Source organism: Leptodactylus fuscus, chromosome 8 (assembly GCF_031893055.1).
Source record: "Leptodactylus fuscus isolate aLepFus1 chromosome 8, aLepFus1.hap2, whole genome shotgun sequence".
NCBI lineage: Eukaryota > Metazoa > Chordata > Amphibia > Anura > Leptodactylidae > Leptodactylus > Leptodactylus fuscus.
The window spans coordinates 49453215-49470834 of NC_134272.1; the positions used below are offsets into that span (position 1 = coordinate 49453215).

A 17620-nucleotide genomic window follows, 5' to 3' on the forward strand; every position below is an offset into this window, starting at 1 on the left:
GACTTCTCCCTCATCCTCCCCTGTTTCTGTCTTATCTCCTTCTCCTGCACCATCAAAGGCACCATCAGGCGCTTCTTTACAACAACCCACCATCTCTCAGACATTGGAGCGCCGGCAGAAATACACCGCTAACCACCCACCCACGCAAGCCTAGAACGCCAACATCGCTAAACTGCTGGCCCAGGAGAAGTTGGCGTTCCGGCTTGTTGAAACTCCCGCCTTCCCGGACCTGATGGCAACTGTGGCACCTCACTATGCCGTCCCTAGCCGTCTCAACTTCTCCCGGTGTGGCGTCCCCGCCTTGCACCAGCACGTGTCACTCAACATCAGGTGGGCCCTTAGTTCCGTGCTTTGCTGCAAGGTCCACTTGACCACCGACACATGGACAAGCGCCTGTGGTCAGGGATGCTGCAGTGCTTATCTTTAATGACAGGCAGGGTGAATGTGGTGGAGTCTGTTCCCCGGGTGCAAACTGGGGTGGCCTATCTCCTCTCCCTGGCCAAAATTCATGGCAGGAGTAGACTGAAACCCTACGAAGCTGCAACCTCCACCCCAGCTACTAGCGGAAAACACTGTAACACTGGCATGGGGAGATGTCAGCAGGCCGTGCTGAAACTGATCAGCTTGGGGGACAGACAGCACAGTGCCTCCGAGGTCAGGGATGCCATCCTGGCTGAGATGGCATTTTTTTTTCCCTGCTACACCTGGGGCCTGGCATTTTTACGCCTGTGATAATGGCTGGAACCTGGTAGCGGCTCTGGAGCTTGCCAGCCTCCAACACGTTCCATGTTTGGCCCACGTCTAACCTAGTGGTGCAAAGTTTTTTAAAAACATACCCAAATGTACCGAAGCTACTGTTGAAAATGCGGCACTTGTGCGCCCACTTTTGCAAGTGCACAGGAGTCGCTGCTAGCCTAAAAACACTCTAGCAAGGCCTACATCTGTCCAAACACAGGCTGTTGTCCGTCATTCACACACGCTGAAACCCTACAATACCATATCTTGAGCAGGGTGTGTGAGCTGCACAGACCTTTGATGGAGTTCCATCTACAAAACCCAAGGGTTCCTCAAAGTCAGCAACCAAAGTTTCTGCACCATGAGTTTCCAGGGGTGGCAGAGTTATGGCTAGGGGCAGAGGCATGGATAGGGATGATGTCTAGGGGCAAAAGCAGTGTGGATGTGGAGGCAAGCTAAGCAGGAAAAACTGGGGGTACAAGCTAAGGCATGGACTGGGGTGATGTCTAGGGACAAAAGCAGTGTGGATGTGGAGGCAAGCTAAGCAGGAAAAACTGGGGGTACAAGCTAAGGCATGGACTGGGGTGATGTCTAGGGGCAAAAGCAGTGTGGATGTGGAGGCAAGCAAAGCAGGGAAAATGGTGGCTAGAGGCAAAGGGATGTCCATAGGCAGCAAGGGCAAAGATGCAAAACTCTCCCGTTTCAAGAATTTTCCTGACTTGTCTCCCCACAAAACATTCCTGGGAGGAGGGCTGAAACACCACCCTCCTCCGCTGTTAAATTGACCCCAGCTACGAGCTGGAAACGCTGCAACACTGGTGTGGGGAGACGTCAGCGGGCCGTGCTGAAGCTCATCAGCTTGGGGGCCAGACAGCACACTGCCTACAAAGTGAGTCATGCCATCCTCGATGAGACGGCAATGTGGTTTTTGCCACTGCACCTGGGCCCAGGCATGTTGTCATGTGTGATAATGGCCGTAACCTGGGATTGGCTCTGTAGCTTGGCAGCCTGCAACATATTCCATGCCTGGGCCACGTTTTTAACTCATTGCTGCTAATCTTTTGAAAAAGGTACCCCAATGTTCCTGAGCTACTGGTGAAAGTGTGGCGCTTGTGCGGATAGTTTTTAAAGTCTATAGTTGCCGCTGCTAGCCTCTATGCACTCCTACAACGCCTGTACCTGCTGGAACAACGGCTGTTGTGCGACGTCTCCACACTGCTGGCACTAAACATATCATGTGTTGAGCAGAGTGTGTGAGCAGCACAGACCTTTGATGTAGTTCCAACTCCAAAACCCTCGGGTTCGTCAAAGTCAACTCCCTCAGTTGCTCAACCATGAGTGGCCATGGGTGGCAGACTTATGTGAAATCCCATCCCATCCATTGCACTGGACACGAAACATTAGCATGCGCTCAGCACAACTTCGGATATGGCAGCTGCGTTAAGCATGGTGCAGGGTACAACACAGACCAGGCCCGAGCACCAGGAACAGGTGTTAGAAATACTGCAGCATCTGCCATTTCCTTCCAATTTTGGGGTTTTGGACCCGCCACCGACTTGTCTGGACCTAAGTGGGGATCATGAGACACAGTTGCCATCAAGGCAAGCTGTGGTCATGTGCGGTTTGCAGTAAGGGGGCAGTGCGCAATTGGAAGAGGAGTTGGTGGATGATGAGGCCACCGACCCCACATGGACAGGGGTGATGTCTAGGGGCTAAAGCAGTGTAGATGTAGAGGGAAGCTAAATCAACAAAAATCCTGGGTAGAAGCAAAGGCATAAACTGGGGTGATGTTTAGGGGCTAAAGCAGTGTAGATGTGGAGGGAAGCTAATTCAACAGAAAAAAAAGGGTAGAAGCAAAGGCATAAACTGGGGTGATGTTTAGGGGCTAAAGCAGTGTAGATGTGGAGGGAAGCTAATTCAACAAAAAAAAAGGGTAGAAGCAAAGGCATAAACTGGGGTGATGTTTAGGGGTGAAAGCAGTGTAGATGTGGAGGGAAGCTAAGCAGCAAAAACAGTGGGTAGAAGCAAAGGCATGCAAAACTCTACCCTGTTGGAAGACTTATTCCTAGGTCTGGAACACGTTAATGGCCCCCCTGGACAAATTACTGCCACTCAGGGGCCTAGTGTCACCAGGAGGGACAAGTATAGGCGCATGTTGTGGGAATACCTGGCCGACACCAGCTCTGTCCTCTCCGATCCCTCTGTGCTCTACAGCCTACACTTATTTTCTCATCTTTTTTTCTGAACTGCACATCTCTTGCCTGCTTCCTTTGGGATCTTAGAAATGGTGGTCCACTTCCACAGATGGTAACTTCAATAGACAGTGTAACGGGAGTAGCTGAGGGATCGCTGTCTTAACCACTTTTTGGCACAAAATTAACTTCCAAAGCCAAATATGGTGCAAGTATATGATGCAAGGACACCTACACACCTATCTCTGACACATTGGGGAGTTCACCCTCATGCGCCCTTTTGGCCTGCACCATCATGCGCCTCTTCCCAGCCACTCCACATTTCCCAAGCTTTTCATTGCAGGCAGAAGTACAACACAACCCACCCCCATGCCCAAGCCTTTAACAGCCTCATCGATAAACTGCTGGCCCTGGAGATGTTGGTGTTTGTTTATGCTTCTGGAGACCCAGGCCTTCCGTCAGCAGATGGCAGCTGGGGCACCTCCCTATGCTGGGCCTAGCCGTTACTACTTCTCTTGGTGTGCTGTCTCTGCCTTGCGCCTGCATGTGTCCCATAACATCAGTCGGGCCCAGAGCTCTGCGCTTTGCTGCAGAGCTCTGGGCCCGACACATGGACAAGCGCCTGTGGTCAGGGATGCTGCAGTGCTTATCTTTAATGACAGGCAGGGTGAATGTGGTGGAGTCTGTTCCCCGGGTGCAAACTGGGGTGGCCTATCTCCTCTCCCTGGCCAAAATTCATGGCAGGAGTAGACTGAAACCCTACGAAGCTGCAATCTCCACCCCAGCTACTAGCGGAAAACACTGTAACACTGGCATGGGGAGATGTCAGCAGGCGGTGCTGAAACTGATCAGCTTGGGGGACAGACAGCACAGTGCCTCCGAGGTCAGGGATGCCATCCTGGCTGAGATGGCATTTTTTTTCCCTGCTACACCTGGGGCCTGGCATTTTTGCGCCTGTGATAATGGCTGGAACCTGGTAGCAGATCTGGAGCTTGCCAGACTCAAACACGGTCCACGCATGGCCCACGTTTTCCAACTTGTTGGTGCCATGTTTCTTTGAAACCTACACCATTGTGCCTGATATACAGGTCAAAGTGGGGCCATTTTCGTAAGTGAGAACTAGCCTCTGCTAGGCAGAAAACATTCAGAGCACACTCCTCTCATCTTCGCACCGTTGGCTGGCGGAGGAAGACGAGGGGGTTGGAGTGGCATCTGATGTCCCTATCCCACACGAGGCTAGAGGGTGCACTTCAGTGCATCCCATTGCTTCACCACAAATGGTGTGAAGGGGAGTGGAAAATGGAGGAAATGGAGAGTGACCCTTACAGTTGGGGCCAGCAAAGGCATGCCAAGTAACACACTGGCACACATGGCTGACTTCATCTTGGGTTGCTTTTCAACACATATTTCACATCATGAAGAACAAATAATACTGGATTTTTACAAGCCTCGAACCCCGGTCTAGGTCTAATGTCTGTTCCTTTCTTATATTAGGGGAGAGGGAAAAAAAATTACTTCAGTGATACGTTTAGCGTACATAGACTGACTATTAATGTGTATCCCACTTAGTGTTGTTAGGGTTACACACCGTCACAACCTGGCTAAAGCTTCTATAGCTGTTAATAAAGTCAACATAACTTTACGGTATCCAAAAAGACAGCTGGTACCGACAGAGAGCAAGACAAATGTCACCCAAAGCTGTGAGCTCTGAACACCCACAGTGACTTTGGCGTCATCATCATTATTAGGGAGCGGGTGGTAATAAATAACTTGGCAGTGCCTAAAACCCAAAAAGCTTATACAACTATATTTACATTAAGATACACAAATGACACTTTTCAGTAGCATGTCATGAGACAAGCTGATAAGCTCTTCCTTTGTGCAGTGCTATTTGAAAGTTAAACGCTGCCTTTATTTTAATTCTGGAGAAGGTGCAGACATTAGATTTAGAACATGTTGTCTTCATTGTCCAAATCCTCTATATAGGTAACGTGTTTTTCGGGCCGAGCTGTCTGGGAACGAGCTGGTGCAGCACTGACAACCTGGGTGAATATGGCAAGAGCCTGAGATGTAGGGTGAATGAATCCCCAAATTATTTGTGGAATTCCCAGTGAGACAATGGCACTATCTACCAGTAGCAAAAATTGTGGGTGCACGTAACTCCAATATATTCTTTGAATTCCCAGTGAGACAATGGCACTGTATACCAGTAGTAAAAATTGTGGGTGCACGTAACCCCAATATATTCTTTGAATTCCCAGTCAGACAATGGCACTATATACCAGTAGCAAAAATTGTGGGTGCACATAACCCCAATATATTCTTTGAATTCCCAGTCAGACAATGGCACTGTATACCAGTAGTAAAAATTGTGGGTGCACATAACCCCAATATATTCTTTGAATTCCCAGTGAGACAATGGCACTGTATAGCAGTAGCAAAAATTGTGGGTGCACGTAACCCCCATATATTCTTTGAATTCCCAGTCAGACAATGGCACTATATACCAGTAGCAAAAATTGTGGGTGCACATAACCCCAATATATTCTTTGAATTACCAGTGAGACAATGGCACTGTATACCAGTAGTAAAAATTGTGGGTGCACATAACCCCAATATATTCTTTGAATTCCCAGTCAGACAATGGCACTGTATACCAGTAGTAAAAATTGTGGGTGCACATAACCCCAATATATTCTTTGAATTACCAGTGAGACAATGGCACTGTATACCAGTAGTAAAAATTGTGGGTGCACATAACCCCAATATATTCTTTGAATTCCCAGTGAGACAATGGCACTGTATAGCAGTAGCAAAAATTGTGGGTGCACGTAACCCCCATATATTCTTTGAATTCCCAGTCAGACAATGGCACTATATACCAGTAGCAAAAATTGTGGGTGCACATAACCCCAATATATTCTTTGAATTACCAGTGAGACAATGGCACTGTATACCAGTAGTAAAAATTGTGGGTGCACATAACCCCAATATATTCTTTGAATTCCCAGTCAGACAATGGCACTCTATACCAGTAGTAAAAATTGTGGGTGCACATAACCCCAATATATTCTTTGAATTACCAGTGAGACAATGGCACTGTATACCAGTAGTAAAAATTGTGGGTGCACATAACCCCAATATATTCTTTGAATTCCCAGTCAGACAATGGCACTATATACCAGTAGCAAAAATTGTGGGTGCACATAACCCCAATATATTCTTTGAATTCCCAGTAAGACAATGGCACTGTATACCAGTAGTAAAAATTGTGGGTGCACATAACCCCAATATATTCTTTGAATTCCCAGTGAGACAATGGCACTGTATAGCAGTAGCAAAAATTGTGGGTGCACGTAACCCCCATATATTCTTTGAATTCCCAGTGAGACAATGGCACTGTATACCAGTAGTAAAAATTGTGGGTGCACATAACCCCAATATATTCTTTGAATTCCCAGTGAGACAATGGCACTGTATAGCAGTAGCAAAAATTGTGGGTGCACGTAACCCCCATATATTCTTTGAATTCCCAGTCAGACAATGGCACTATATACCAGTAGCAAAAATTGTGGGTGCACATAACCCCAATATATTCTTTGAATTACCAGTGAGACAATGGCACTGTATACCAGTAGTAAAAATTGTGGGTGCACATAACCCCAATATATTCTTTGAATTCCCAGTGAGACAATGGCACTGTATAGCAGTAGCAAAAATTGTGGGTGCACGTAACCCCCATATATTCTTTGAATTTCCAGTGAGACAATGGCACTGTATACCAGTAGTAAAAATTGTGGGTGCACGTAACCCCCATATATTCTTTGAATTCCCAGTCAGACAATGGCACTATATACCAGTAGCAAAAATTGTGGGTGCACATAACCCCAATATATTCTTTGAATTACCAGTGAGACAATGGCACTGTATACCAGTAGTAAAAATTGTGGGTGCACATAACCCCAATATATTCTTTGAATTCCCAGTCAGACAATGGCACTATATACCAGTAGCAAAAATTGTGGGTGCACATAACCCCAATATATTCTTTGAATTCCCAGTGAGACAATGGCACTGTATACCAGTAGTAAAAATTGTGGGTGCACATAACCCCAATATATTCTTTGAATTCCCAGTGAGACAATGGCACTGTATAGCAGTAGCAAAAATTGTGGGTGCACGTAACCCCCATATATTCTTTGAATTCCCAGTGAGACAATGGCACTGTATACCAGTAGTAAAAATTGTGGGTGCACGTAACCCCAATATATTCTTTGAATTCCCAGTCAGACAATGGCACTATATACCAGTAGCAAAAATTGTGGGTGCACATAACCCCAATATATTCTTTGAATTCCCAGTGAGACAATGGCACTGTATACCAGTAGTAAAAATTGTGGGTGCACATAACCCCAATATATTCTTTGAATTCCCAGTGAGACAATGGCACTGTATAGCAGTAGCAAAAATTGTGGGTGCACGTAACCCCCATATATTCTTTGAATTCCCAGTCAGACAATGGCACTATATACCAGTAGCAAAAATTGTGGGTGCACATAACCCCAATATATTCTTTGAATTACCAGTGAGACAATGGCACTGTATACCAGTAGTAAAAATTGTGGGTGCACGTAACCCCCATATATTCTTTGAATTCCCAGTCAGACAATGGCACTATATACCAGTAGCAAAAATTGTGGGTGCACATAACCCCAATATATTCTTTGAATTACCAGTGAGACAATGGCACTGTATACCAGTAGTAAAAATTGTGGGTGCACATAACCCCAATATATTCTTTGAATTCCCAGTCAGACAATGGCACTGTATACCAGTAGTAAAAATTGTGGGTGCACATAACCCCAATATATTCTTTGAATTACCAGTGAGACAATGGCACTGTATACCAGTAGTAAAAATTGTGGGTGCACATAACCCCAATATATTCTTTGAATTCCCAGTCAGACAATGGCACTATATACCAGTAGCAAAAATTGTGGGTGCACATAACCCCCATATATTCTTTGAATTCCCAGTGAGACAATGGCACTGTATACCAGTAGTAAAAATTGTGGGTGCACGTAACCCCAATATATTCTTTGAATTCCCAGTCAGACAATGGCACTATATACCAGTAGCAAAAATTGTGGGTGCACATAACCCCAATATATTCTTTGAATTCCCAGTCAGACAATGGCACTGTATACCAGTAGTAAAAATTGTGGGTGCACATAACCCCAATATATTCTTTGAATTACCAGTGAGACAATGGCACTGTATACCAGTAGTAAAAATTGTGGGTGCACATAACCCCAATATATTCTTTGAATTCCCAGTCAGACAATGGCACTATATACCAGTAGCAAAAATTGTGGGTGCACGTAACCCCCATATATTCTTTGAATTCCCAGTGAGACAATGGCACTGTATACCAGTAGTAAAAATTGTGGGTGCACGTAACCCCAATATATTCTTTGAATTCCCAGTCAGACAATGGCACTATATACCAGTAGCAAAAATTGTGGGTGCACATAACCCCAATATATTCTTTGAATTCCCAGTCAGACAATGGCACTGTATACCAGTAGTAAAAATTGTGGGTGCACATAACCCCAATATATTCTTTGAATTACCAGTGAGACAATGGCACTGTATACCAGTAGTAAAAATTGTGGGTGCACATAACCCCAATATATTCTTTGAATTCCCAGTCAGACAATGGCACTATATACCAGTAGCAAAAATTGTGGGTGCACATAACCCCAATATATTCTTTGAATTCCCAGTGAGACAATGGCACTGTATACCAGTAGTAAAAATTGTGGGTGCACATAACCCCAATATATTCTTTGAATTCCCAGTCAGACAATGGCACTATATACCAGTAGCAAAAATTGTGGGTGCACATAACCCCAATATATTCTTTGAATTCCCAGTCAGACAATGGCACTATATACCAGTAGCAAAAATTGTGGGTGCACATAACCCCAATATATTCTTTGAATTCCCAGTCAGACAATGGCACTGTATACCAGTAGTAAAAATTGTGGGTGCACATAACCCCAATATATTCTTTGAATTACCAGTGAGACAATGGCACTGTATACCAGTAGTAAAAATTGTGGGTGCACATAACCCCAATATATTCTTTGAATTCCCAGTCAGACAATGGCACTATATACCAGTAGCAAAAATTGTGGGTGCACGTAACCCCCATATATTCTTTGAATTCCCAGTGAGACAATGGCACTGTATACCAGTAGTAAAAATTGTGGGTGCACGTAACCCCAATATATTCTTTGAATTCCCAGTCAGACAATGGCACTATATACCAGTAGCAAAAATTGTGGGTGCACATAACCCCAATATATTCTTTGAATTCCCAGTCAGACAATGGCACTGTATACCAGTAGTAAAAATTGTGGGTGCACATAACCCCAATATATTCTTTGAATTACCAGTGAGACAATGGCACTGTATACCAGTAGTAAAAATTGTGGGTGCACATAACCCCAATATATTCTTTGAATTCCCAGTCAGACAATGGCACTATATACCAGTAGCAAAAATTGTGGGTGCACATAACCCCAATATATTCTTTGAATTCCCAGTGAGACAATGGCACTGTATACCAGTAGTAAAAATTGTGGGTGCACATAACCCCAATATATTCTTTGAATTCCCAGTGAGACAATGGCACTGTATAGCAGTAGCAAAAATTGTGGGTGCACGTAACCCCCATATATTCTTTGAATTCCCAGTCAGACAATGGCACTATATACCAGTAGCAAAAATTGTGGGTGCACATAACCCCAATATATTCTTTGAATTACCAGTGAGACAATGGCACTGTATACCAGTAGTAAAAATTGTGGGTGCACGTAACCCCAATATATTCTTTGATTTCCCAGTCAGACAATGGCACTGTATAGCAGTAGCAAAAATTGTGGGTGCACGTAACCCCCATATATTCTTTGAATTCCCAGTCAGACAATGGCACTGTATACCAGTAGTAAAAACTGTGGGTGCACATAACCCCCATATATTCTTTGAATTCCCAGTCAGACAATGGCACTGTATAGCAGTAGCAAAAATTGTGGGTGCACGTAACCCCAATATATTCTTTGAATTCCCAGTCAGACAATGGCACTATATACCAGTAGCAAAAATTGTGGGTGTATATAGCCCCAATTCTATTGCTAGGGGACTTGCAGGGTATTTCTGAGGTGAAGGTGGGGGGGCACACCGTTGGAACGGTGATTTGGGGTGTATATATGGGGTATACGGGAATACACTGTCAGTGTGTTCCATTCAGGATCCTTGGAAAGCTGGGTTGCGGCGATTGAGCCCGTCAGTGCCACGTTACACTGACAAGCTTCTCCCTGGAATTGAAGTTATATGTAAGCCCAATATATTCTTTGAATTCCCAGTCAGACAATGGCACTATATGGCAGTAGCAAAAATAGTGGGTGTATATAGCCCCAATTCTATTGCTAGGGGACTTGCAGGGTATTTCTGGGGTGAAGGTGGGGGGCACACCGTTGGAACGGGTATCGGGGGTATATATCGGGTATACGGGAATACACTGACAGTGTATTCCATTCAGGATCCTGGGAAAGCTGGGTTGCGGCGATTGAGCCCGTCAGTGCCACGTTACACTGACAAGCTTCTCCCTGGAATTTAGCTCTTACAAGAGCTGTTGTGGTTGTCTTCTCCTTCCTATCCTAGCCTGTCCCTGCCTACCCAGAATCTAAGCCCTAGCTAACTGGACGGAAACCTCCGTCCTCGGTGAATTGCAAGCTCAGAATGACGCGAACCTGGGCGGCGCTGTTCTTTTAAATTAGAGGTCACATGTTTTCGGCAGCCAATGGGTTTTGCCTACTTTTCTCAACGTCACCGGTGTCGTAGTTCCTGTCCCACCTACCCTGCGCTGTTATTGGAGCAAAAAAGGCGCCAGGGAAGGTGGGAGGGGAATCGAGTAATGGCGCACTTTACCACGCGGTGTTCGATTCGATTCGAACATGCCGAACAGCCTAATATCCGATCGAACATGAGTTCGATAGAACACTGTTCGCTCATCTCTATATATAAATGCTGAATCCAGCTTTCCTGGTTGTATTCCACTCCCAAACGTGGTATACAGCTAAATAGATGCTGAATCCAGCTTTCCTGGTTGTAGTCTACTCCCAAACAAGTGGTATACAGCAAAACATACGCTTAATCCAGCTTTCCTGGTTTTATTCTACTCTCAAACAAGTGGTATACAGCAAAACATACACTTCATCCAGCTTTCCTCAGAGTATAGCCCATAAAATTTGCAGTTATATACATCTCAAAATGCATAAGGCTATTGCTAAAGGACGTGGACGAGGATGGGGATGAGACTGGGGGTGTGGAAATGCAGCTGGGGAGCAAGGTTGCATTAAATCTACAGCGCATCCCGTGTCTCCTCCTCTTGGGCAGCAGGCATTGTGCTTCTCCACAGTCCGCGGCTTAATGGACACATTAAGTAGGGTGCAGAGTACCACACTAACCAGGCCCAAGCACCAGCAAAGGGTGTTACAATGGCTGGCGGATGATACTTCCACCACATTCTCCACCAGCCAGTCAGCCTCTACCTCAACTCCTCCTCCTACACAACAGTCTGGTCCTCCTTCCTCCCAACATGTCCAATCTTCCCAGCAGAGTAATCCCACCTTTCCCACCTCCCAGGAGCTGTTTTTGGATCCTTTTACTGTCCCTCTCTCTGTCCCACCACTTCCTGAATCCCAGGAGCTACCAGACGAGTTTCTGCCCAAACACTGGAGCATTCGCCATCTCCTGTTGATTTTGTTGTTGTTGACCAGCAACCTGCCCTCAGTGACGATGACGAGACACAGTTGCCATCAGGGCAGCCTGTTGCCATGTGTGGTTTACAGGAGGAGGAGCCGAGAGAGTAATTGGAAGAGGAAGTGGTGGATGACGAGGACACTGACCCGACCTGGACCGGGGAAATGTCAAGCGGGGAAAGCAGTGTAGATGTGGAGGTAAGTGCAGCACCAAAGAGGGTGGCTAGAGGCAGAGGCATGTCCAGAGGCAGAGGACAGCTGATTCACCGAAGCCAGGCCACAGCCAGCAAGGCCCAAGATGTTCCCTATTCTAGCCAGCCTAGAAAAACTCCCCCATCGATGCCACGGTCTTCGATGGTGTGGAGATTTTTCAATGTATGCACGGAGGACAAATATAGTGCAGTTTGCACACTTTGCAACTCGAAACTGAGTAGGGGCTCTGAAATGAGCAACCTTACGACCACTGCCATGTGCCGTGATTTGGAATGCAAGCACTGGGCTCAGTGGGAGTGATCAAACGCAGGACAATCGTCGTCCGGTGTTGCCGTCATTGCCTCTCCCACTGTTGCCAGTGCTGGCGCTGCAGTCCAATCCACCAGCCAGGAAACCTCCACATCTGCCTCCGCCACTTTGGGGACTTCTCCCTCATCCTCCCCTTTTCCTGCCTCAGCTCCTTTTCCTGCACCATCATGCGCCTCTTCTCAGCAACCCACCATCTCCCAGATGTTTGAGCGCAGGCAAAAGTACAGCGCTACCCACCCACAATGACAAGCCTTAAACGGGCACATCTCGAAACTCCTGGGCTAGGAGATGTTGCTGTACCGGTTTGTGGAAACTCAGGCCTTCCATGACCTGATGGCAAGTGCGGCACCTTGCTATGCCGTCCCTAGCCATCACTACTTCTTCCGATGTGCCGTCCCCACCTTACACCAGCACGTGTCACATAACATCAGGTGGGCCCTAAGTTCTGCGCTTTGCATAAAGGTCCACTTGACCACCAATGTGTGGACAAGTGCATGCAGACAGGCACGCTACATTTCACTGACGGCACACTGGGTGAATGTAGTTGAGGCTGGGACTGGGTCACAAACTGGGGCGGTCTACCTCCACTCCCCGCACAACATTACTGGCAGGGGCTCTGAACTACCACCCTTTTCCTCCTCCGCCATTAAATTGACCCCAGATACCTGCTGGAAACGTTGCAGCACTGGCATGGGGAGATGTCAGCAGGCCGTGCTGAAGCTCATCAGCTTGGGGGACAGGCAGCACACATCCGAGGTGAGGGATGCCCTCCTCAATGAGACGGCAATATGGTTTGAGCCACTGCTCCTGGGCCCAGACATGGTCATGTGTGAACCTGATAGTGGCTCTGGAGCTTGCCAGCCTCCAACACGTTCCATGCCTGGCCCACGTCTTTAACTTAGTGGTGCAGCGTTTTTTGAAAACATACCCAAATTTACACGAGCTACTGGAGAAAGTGAGGCGCTTGTGCACCCACTTTCGCAAGTCTACAGTAGCCACTGCTTGCCTCAAAACACTCCAGCAATACTTACATCTGCCCGAACACCGGCTGTTGTGCGACATCCCCACGTGCTGGAACTCAACATATCATATGTTGAGCAGAGTGTGTGATCAGCAGAGACCTTTGATGGAGTACCATCTCCAAAACCCTAGGGTGCGACAAAGTCAGCTCCCTCAGTTTCTCAACCATGAGTGAGCATGGATGGGAGACCTATGTGAAATCCTACGGGTGTTTGAGGAGTCCACCAAGAAGGTCAGCTGTGACTACGCACTAGTGAGTGTAACCATCCCGCTCCTGTGTGTGATGCGAGAATCCCTTATTGCCATCAGGGATAATGCACACCACACTGAGGAGTCAGGGATAGGAACAGAACCATCACAGCAGGAGAGTAAGAACACACACCTGTCCGCTTCACAGCGTACAATGACGGAGGAAGAGGAGGAGGATGAAAACGTGGCAGTTGATATGATTGTCACACAGGAAGCTAGTGGGGAAGTTCATTGCGTCCCATTGCTGCAGCGTGGATGGGGCGAAAGGGAGGAGGAGGAAGAGGAGGAAATGGAGAGTGACCTTTCCACTGGGGGCAGCGAAGTCATGCCAAGTAACACTCTGGCACACATGGCTGACTTCATGTTGGGCTGATTTTCAAGTGCCAAACGCATTGTCAAAATAATGGAGAGCCACCAATACTAGATATTTGCAATCGTCGACCGCCGGTATAAAAATAACATATCGTCTTTCATTCCGGTAGAGGGGAGGGTCAATTGCATTAATGATTGCCACAAGCAACTGGTGCAGAATATAACGGAAATGTTTCCATCAACCCTCACTGGCGGCAGAGAGGAGAGTTCCTCCAAGAGGCGAACAAGTTCCACCCGGTCCACACCCACAAGGGGCACACTCTCTAAGATCTGGGACACGTTAATGGCACCCCCTCGCCAAACTACCGCCACTGAGGGGCCTAGTGTCACCAGGAGGGAAAAGTATAGGCGCATGTTGCGGGAGTACCTGGCCGACCACAGCCCTGTCCTCTCCGATCCCTCTGCGCCCTACACATATTGGGTGTCGAAGTTGGACCTGTGGCTTGAACTTGCGCTATACGCCTTGGAGGTGCTGTCCTGCCCTGCCGCCAGCGTGCTATCTGAAAGGGTCTTCAGCGCAGCCGGTGGCATCATCATGGATAAGTGCATCCGGCTGTCAGCTGACAGTGGTGACTGGCTGACTTTCATCAAAATGAACAGCCACTGGATAGACCCGTCATTTTCATGTCCTCCAGTGTCAAGCACCCCGACATGAAGTTTCATGTCTGTGCTCAACCTCTACAATTCCTCCTCATACTTCTCCACCATCAGTGTTGCACAATTCTGCTCCTACTAGGCTCAATCCACCCTGATTCCCCCAAACTCTGCTGGTTAGAGGCTGAATCCACCCTGATCCCCCCAAACTCTGCTGGTTAGAGGCTCAATTCACTCTGATTCCCCCAAACTCTGCTGGTTAGAGGCTCAATCCACCCTCATTCCCCCAAACTCTGCTGGTTAGAGGCTCAATCCACCCTCATAACCCCAAACTCTGCTGGTTAGAGGCAAAATCCACCCTGATTCCCCCAAACTCTGCTGGTTAGAGGCTAAATCCACCCTGATTCCCCCAAACTCTGCTGGTTAGAGGCTCAATCCACCCTCATTCCCCCAAACTCTGCTGGTTAGAGGCTCAATCCACCCTAATACCCCCAAACTCTGCTGGTTAGAGGCTCAATCCACCCTCATTCCCCCAAACTCTGCTGGTTAGAGGCTCAATCCACCCTAATACCCCCAAACTCTGCTGGTTAGAAGCTCCATTAAAAAAGGGGTCAAAGACTAAACTGGTTAGAGGCTCCGCTCAAAAAAAGGGCCAAAGTCTAAGCTGCTTAGAGGCTCCACTCCAAAAAGGGCCAAAGACTAAGCTGGTTAGAGGCTCCACTCAAAAAAAAGGGCCTACCATCCTGCTGGTGCAAGGCTCAACTCAATTAAAGGTGTAACGTTTAGATGTCTTGTTTCCAAAGCGAGGGTGAGTCCTTTCTGTAAGATCTGATGGGTGTTTCCAGCCCTGATTATCCTGGTTGATCTTGTACAGTAATGAAGTCAGCTCAGCATGAGGATCTTCTACATAAGGTTGCCCACACACACACACACTTACACAATAAGAGTTAAGGGTAGGTACTATTGGATTTCCCATTGCCTATTCCATCTTTGGTTGTCATGGGCAATGTGATTTAAAGGGGCACATTTAAAGGGGCACAAGGGGTTTCATTAGTGTAAAATTTGGGTTTCTGTCCATACAATTATGGAGGAAAGAAGGTTTCCAGGTATTTTTCCACTTTCCATAGAGGTTGTATGGAGTGTGGAAAGTGTGTAGTTGATGGTCTGTGATGTTGGGGTAAAACTGTGACTTGGGCGTGTTAGATGCCACCAGACATGCTTCCCCTGCTGTCCCAGTTGCATTCCAGAGGTGTTGGCATCATTTGCTAAGGTGTCATAGTGGACTTGGTGACCCTCCTTAGTCGAATAGTGGTTTCCCCTGAAACAAACTTTTTTTCCCCATAGACTATAATGGGAATCGATATTTGTTCAAATAGTCGAATATTGAGGGTCTATTTGAATCGAATATCGAATATTTCACCCTTCGCTCATCTCTAGTAATGAAGTGTTGGTTGTACTCATTGCTGATGTACCGAACCTCCACTTCTCCCTGCACTTTATAGAACAAGTCTGCTAGACTATAGTCCTAATCCATCTGCCAATTGAGGGAAGAGTGGCTGGTGAGCAATTACATTTTGGGTGAATATGTATCTTCTAGTCGTAACAACTCATACTTACCGGTTATGTTAAACGCGACACCTTCAAATGAAGAAAAGAAATGTCAAAATCGCATCAATATACCAGACATAACCCAAATATAGAAGGAGAATATTATTACACTTATGGTATTAGGAAATTCACATAATTAAAAGAACATGATAGATAGATAGATAGATAGATAGATAGATAGATAGATAGATAGATAGAGTATTGTAGATAGATAAGATAATAAGATAATCCTTTAATAGTTCCTCATGTGGGGAAATTTCAGTATGTTACAGCATCATGATAATAACGATACAGGATAATAAACAGTAAATATATTACAGAAGGAGACACACATAAGCTGAGAAAAACACTAGGAACCCATAGCAGCTATGAAGAAAAGAAATAAAGAAGACTCAGGATCATTTAGTTCTCTGTGTGGAGTGATCTTCACTTGGTCTGATGTTGATTATACATTCTGACCACGGTTGGGAGGAAGGGCCTCTGATAGCGCTTCTTCTCACACTTGGGGTGAAGCAGTTGGTCACTGACAGTACTGCCAAGTGCCGTCAAGGTCTCATACAGTACAGATAGATACTGTATTGTAGATAGAAAGATAGATAATGTATGGTAGATAGATACTGTAGATAAACATAAATACTGCATTGCGGATACATACTGTGTAGTTAGATAGATAGATAGATAGATAGATAGATAGATAGATAATGTATTGTAGATGGATACTGTAGAGACAGATAAATACTGCATTATGGATAGATACTGTATAGATAGATGGATACTGTATTGTAGAAAGATAGGTAGATAGATACTGTAGCCAGATAGATTTTTCTACTTACCTCCTGCACCTCCTGGGGAAAAAATGAATACAGACAAGTGAATTAGAAGTATAATTACCGACCCCATCCCCATGAACAGCTTTGATCACTACTATACTATCATTTTCCAGGTTTATATTTAGAATCATTAATATATAGATCACATTTCCCTCCATTAACATCTAGATACTTTTAGTGTATATTTTATTTTTTAAAGTAAATAAATATATGGATTTATATTAAGTACATTACAAAAATGTTTGATGTTCTTAAAGGGGTTACACCACAAAACATATTTATCCTTGATCCATATGATTAAAGGTCTGACTGCTGAGACCCCCATGATTCTGAGAACAAGGATCCTTTACACCTGCTGAATAGAGATGAGCGAACAGCGTTCGATCGAGTACATGTTCGATCGGATATCAGGCTTTTCGAGATGTTCGATTCCAGTTGAATACCAGGTGGCAAACTCATTAAAATTTTGATTTCCCTCCCACCTCCCCTGGCGCTTTTTTTGCACCAATAACTGCGCAGTGGAGGTGGGATAAGAACTACGACAACGGAGGCATCGGAAAAAAATCATAAAAAGTAATTGACTGGCTAAATCAGGTGACCTCCAATTTATACAAATAGTGAATTTAACATCCGGTTCATATGAGACTGAACTATGTGACTGTGAGACAGG

At 45.9% G+C, this 17620-nt stretch overlaps 1 protein-coding gene across 1 annotated transcript in view; it reads right to left on the minus strand.

Moving 5' to 3' along the window:
- The window catches only part of LOC142216790 (uromodulin-like), a 48147-nt gene that overhangs the window by 20759 nt on the left and 9768 nt on the right, over window positions 1-17620 (minus strand). Inside the window, exons 7-8 of the mRNA XM_075284821.1 lie at window positions 16954-16965; window positions 16130-16150 (exon numbers count right to left, since the gene is read on the minus strand). Of these exons, the coding sequence (XP_075140922.1) occupies window positions 16130-16150; window positions 16954-16965 (33 nt within the window). The remainder of the gene's footprint in view (window positions 1-16129; window positions 16151-16953; window positions 16966-17620) is intronic.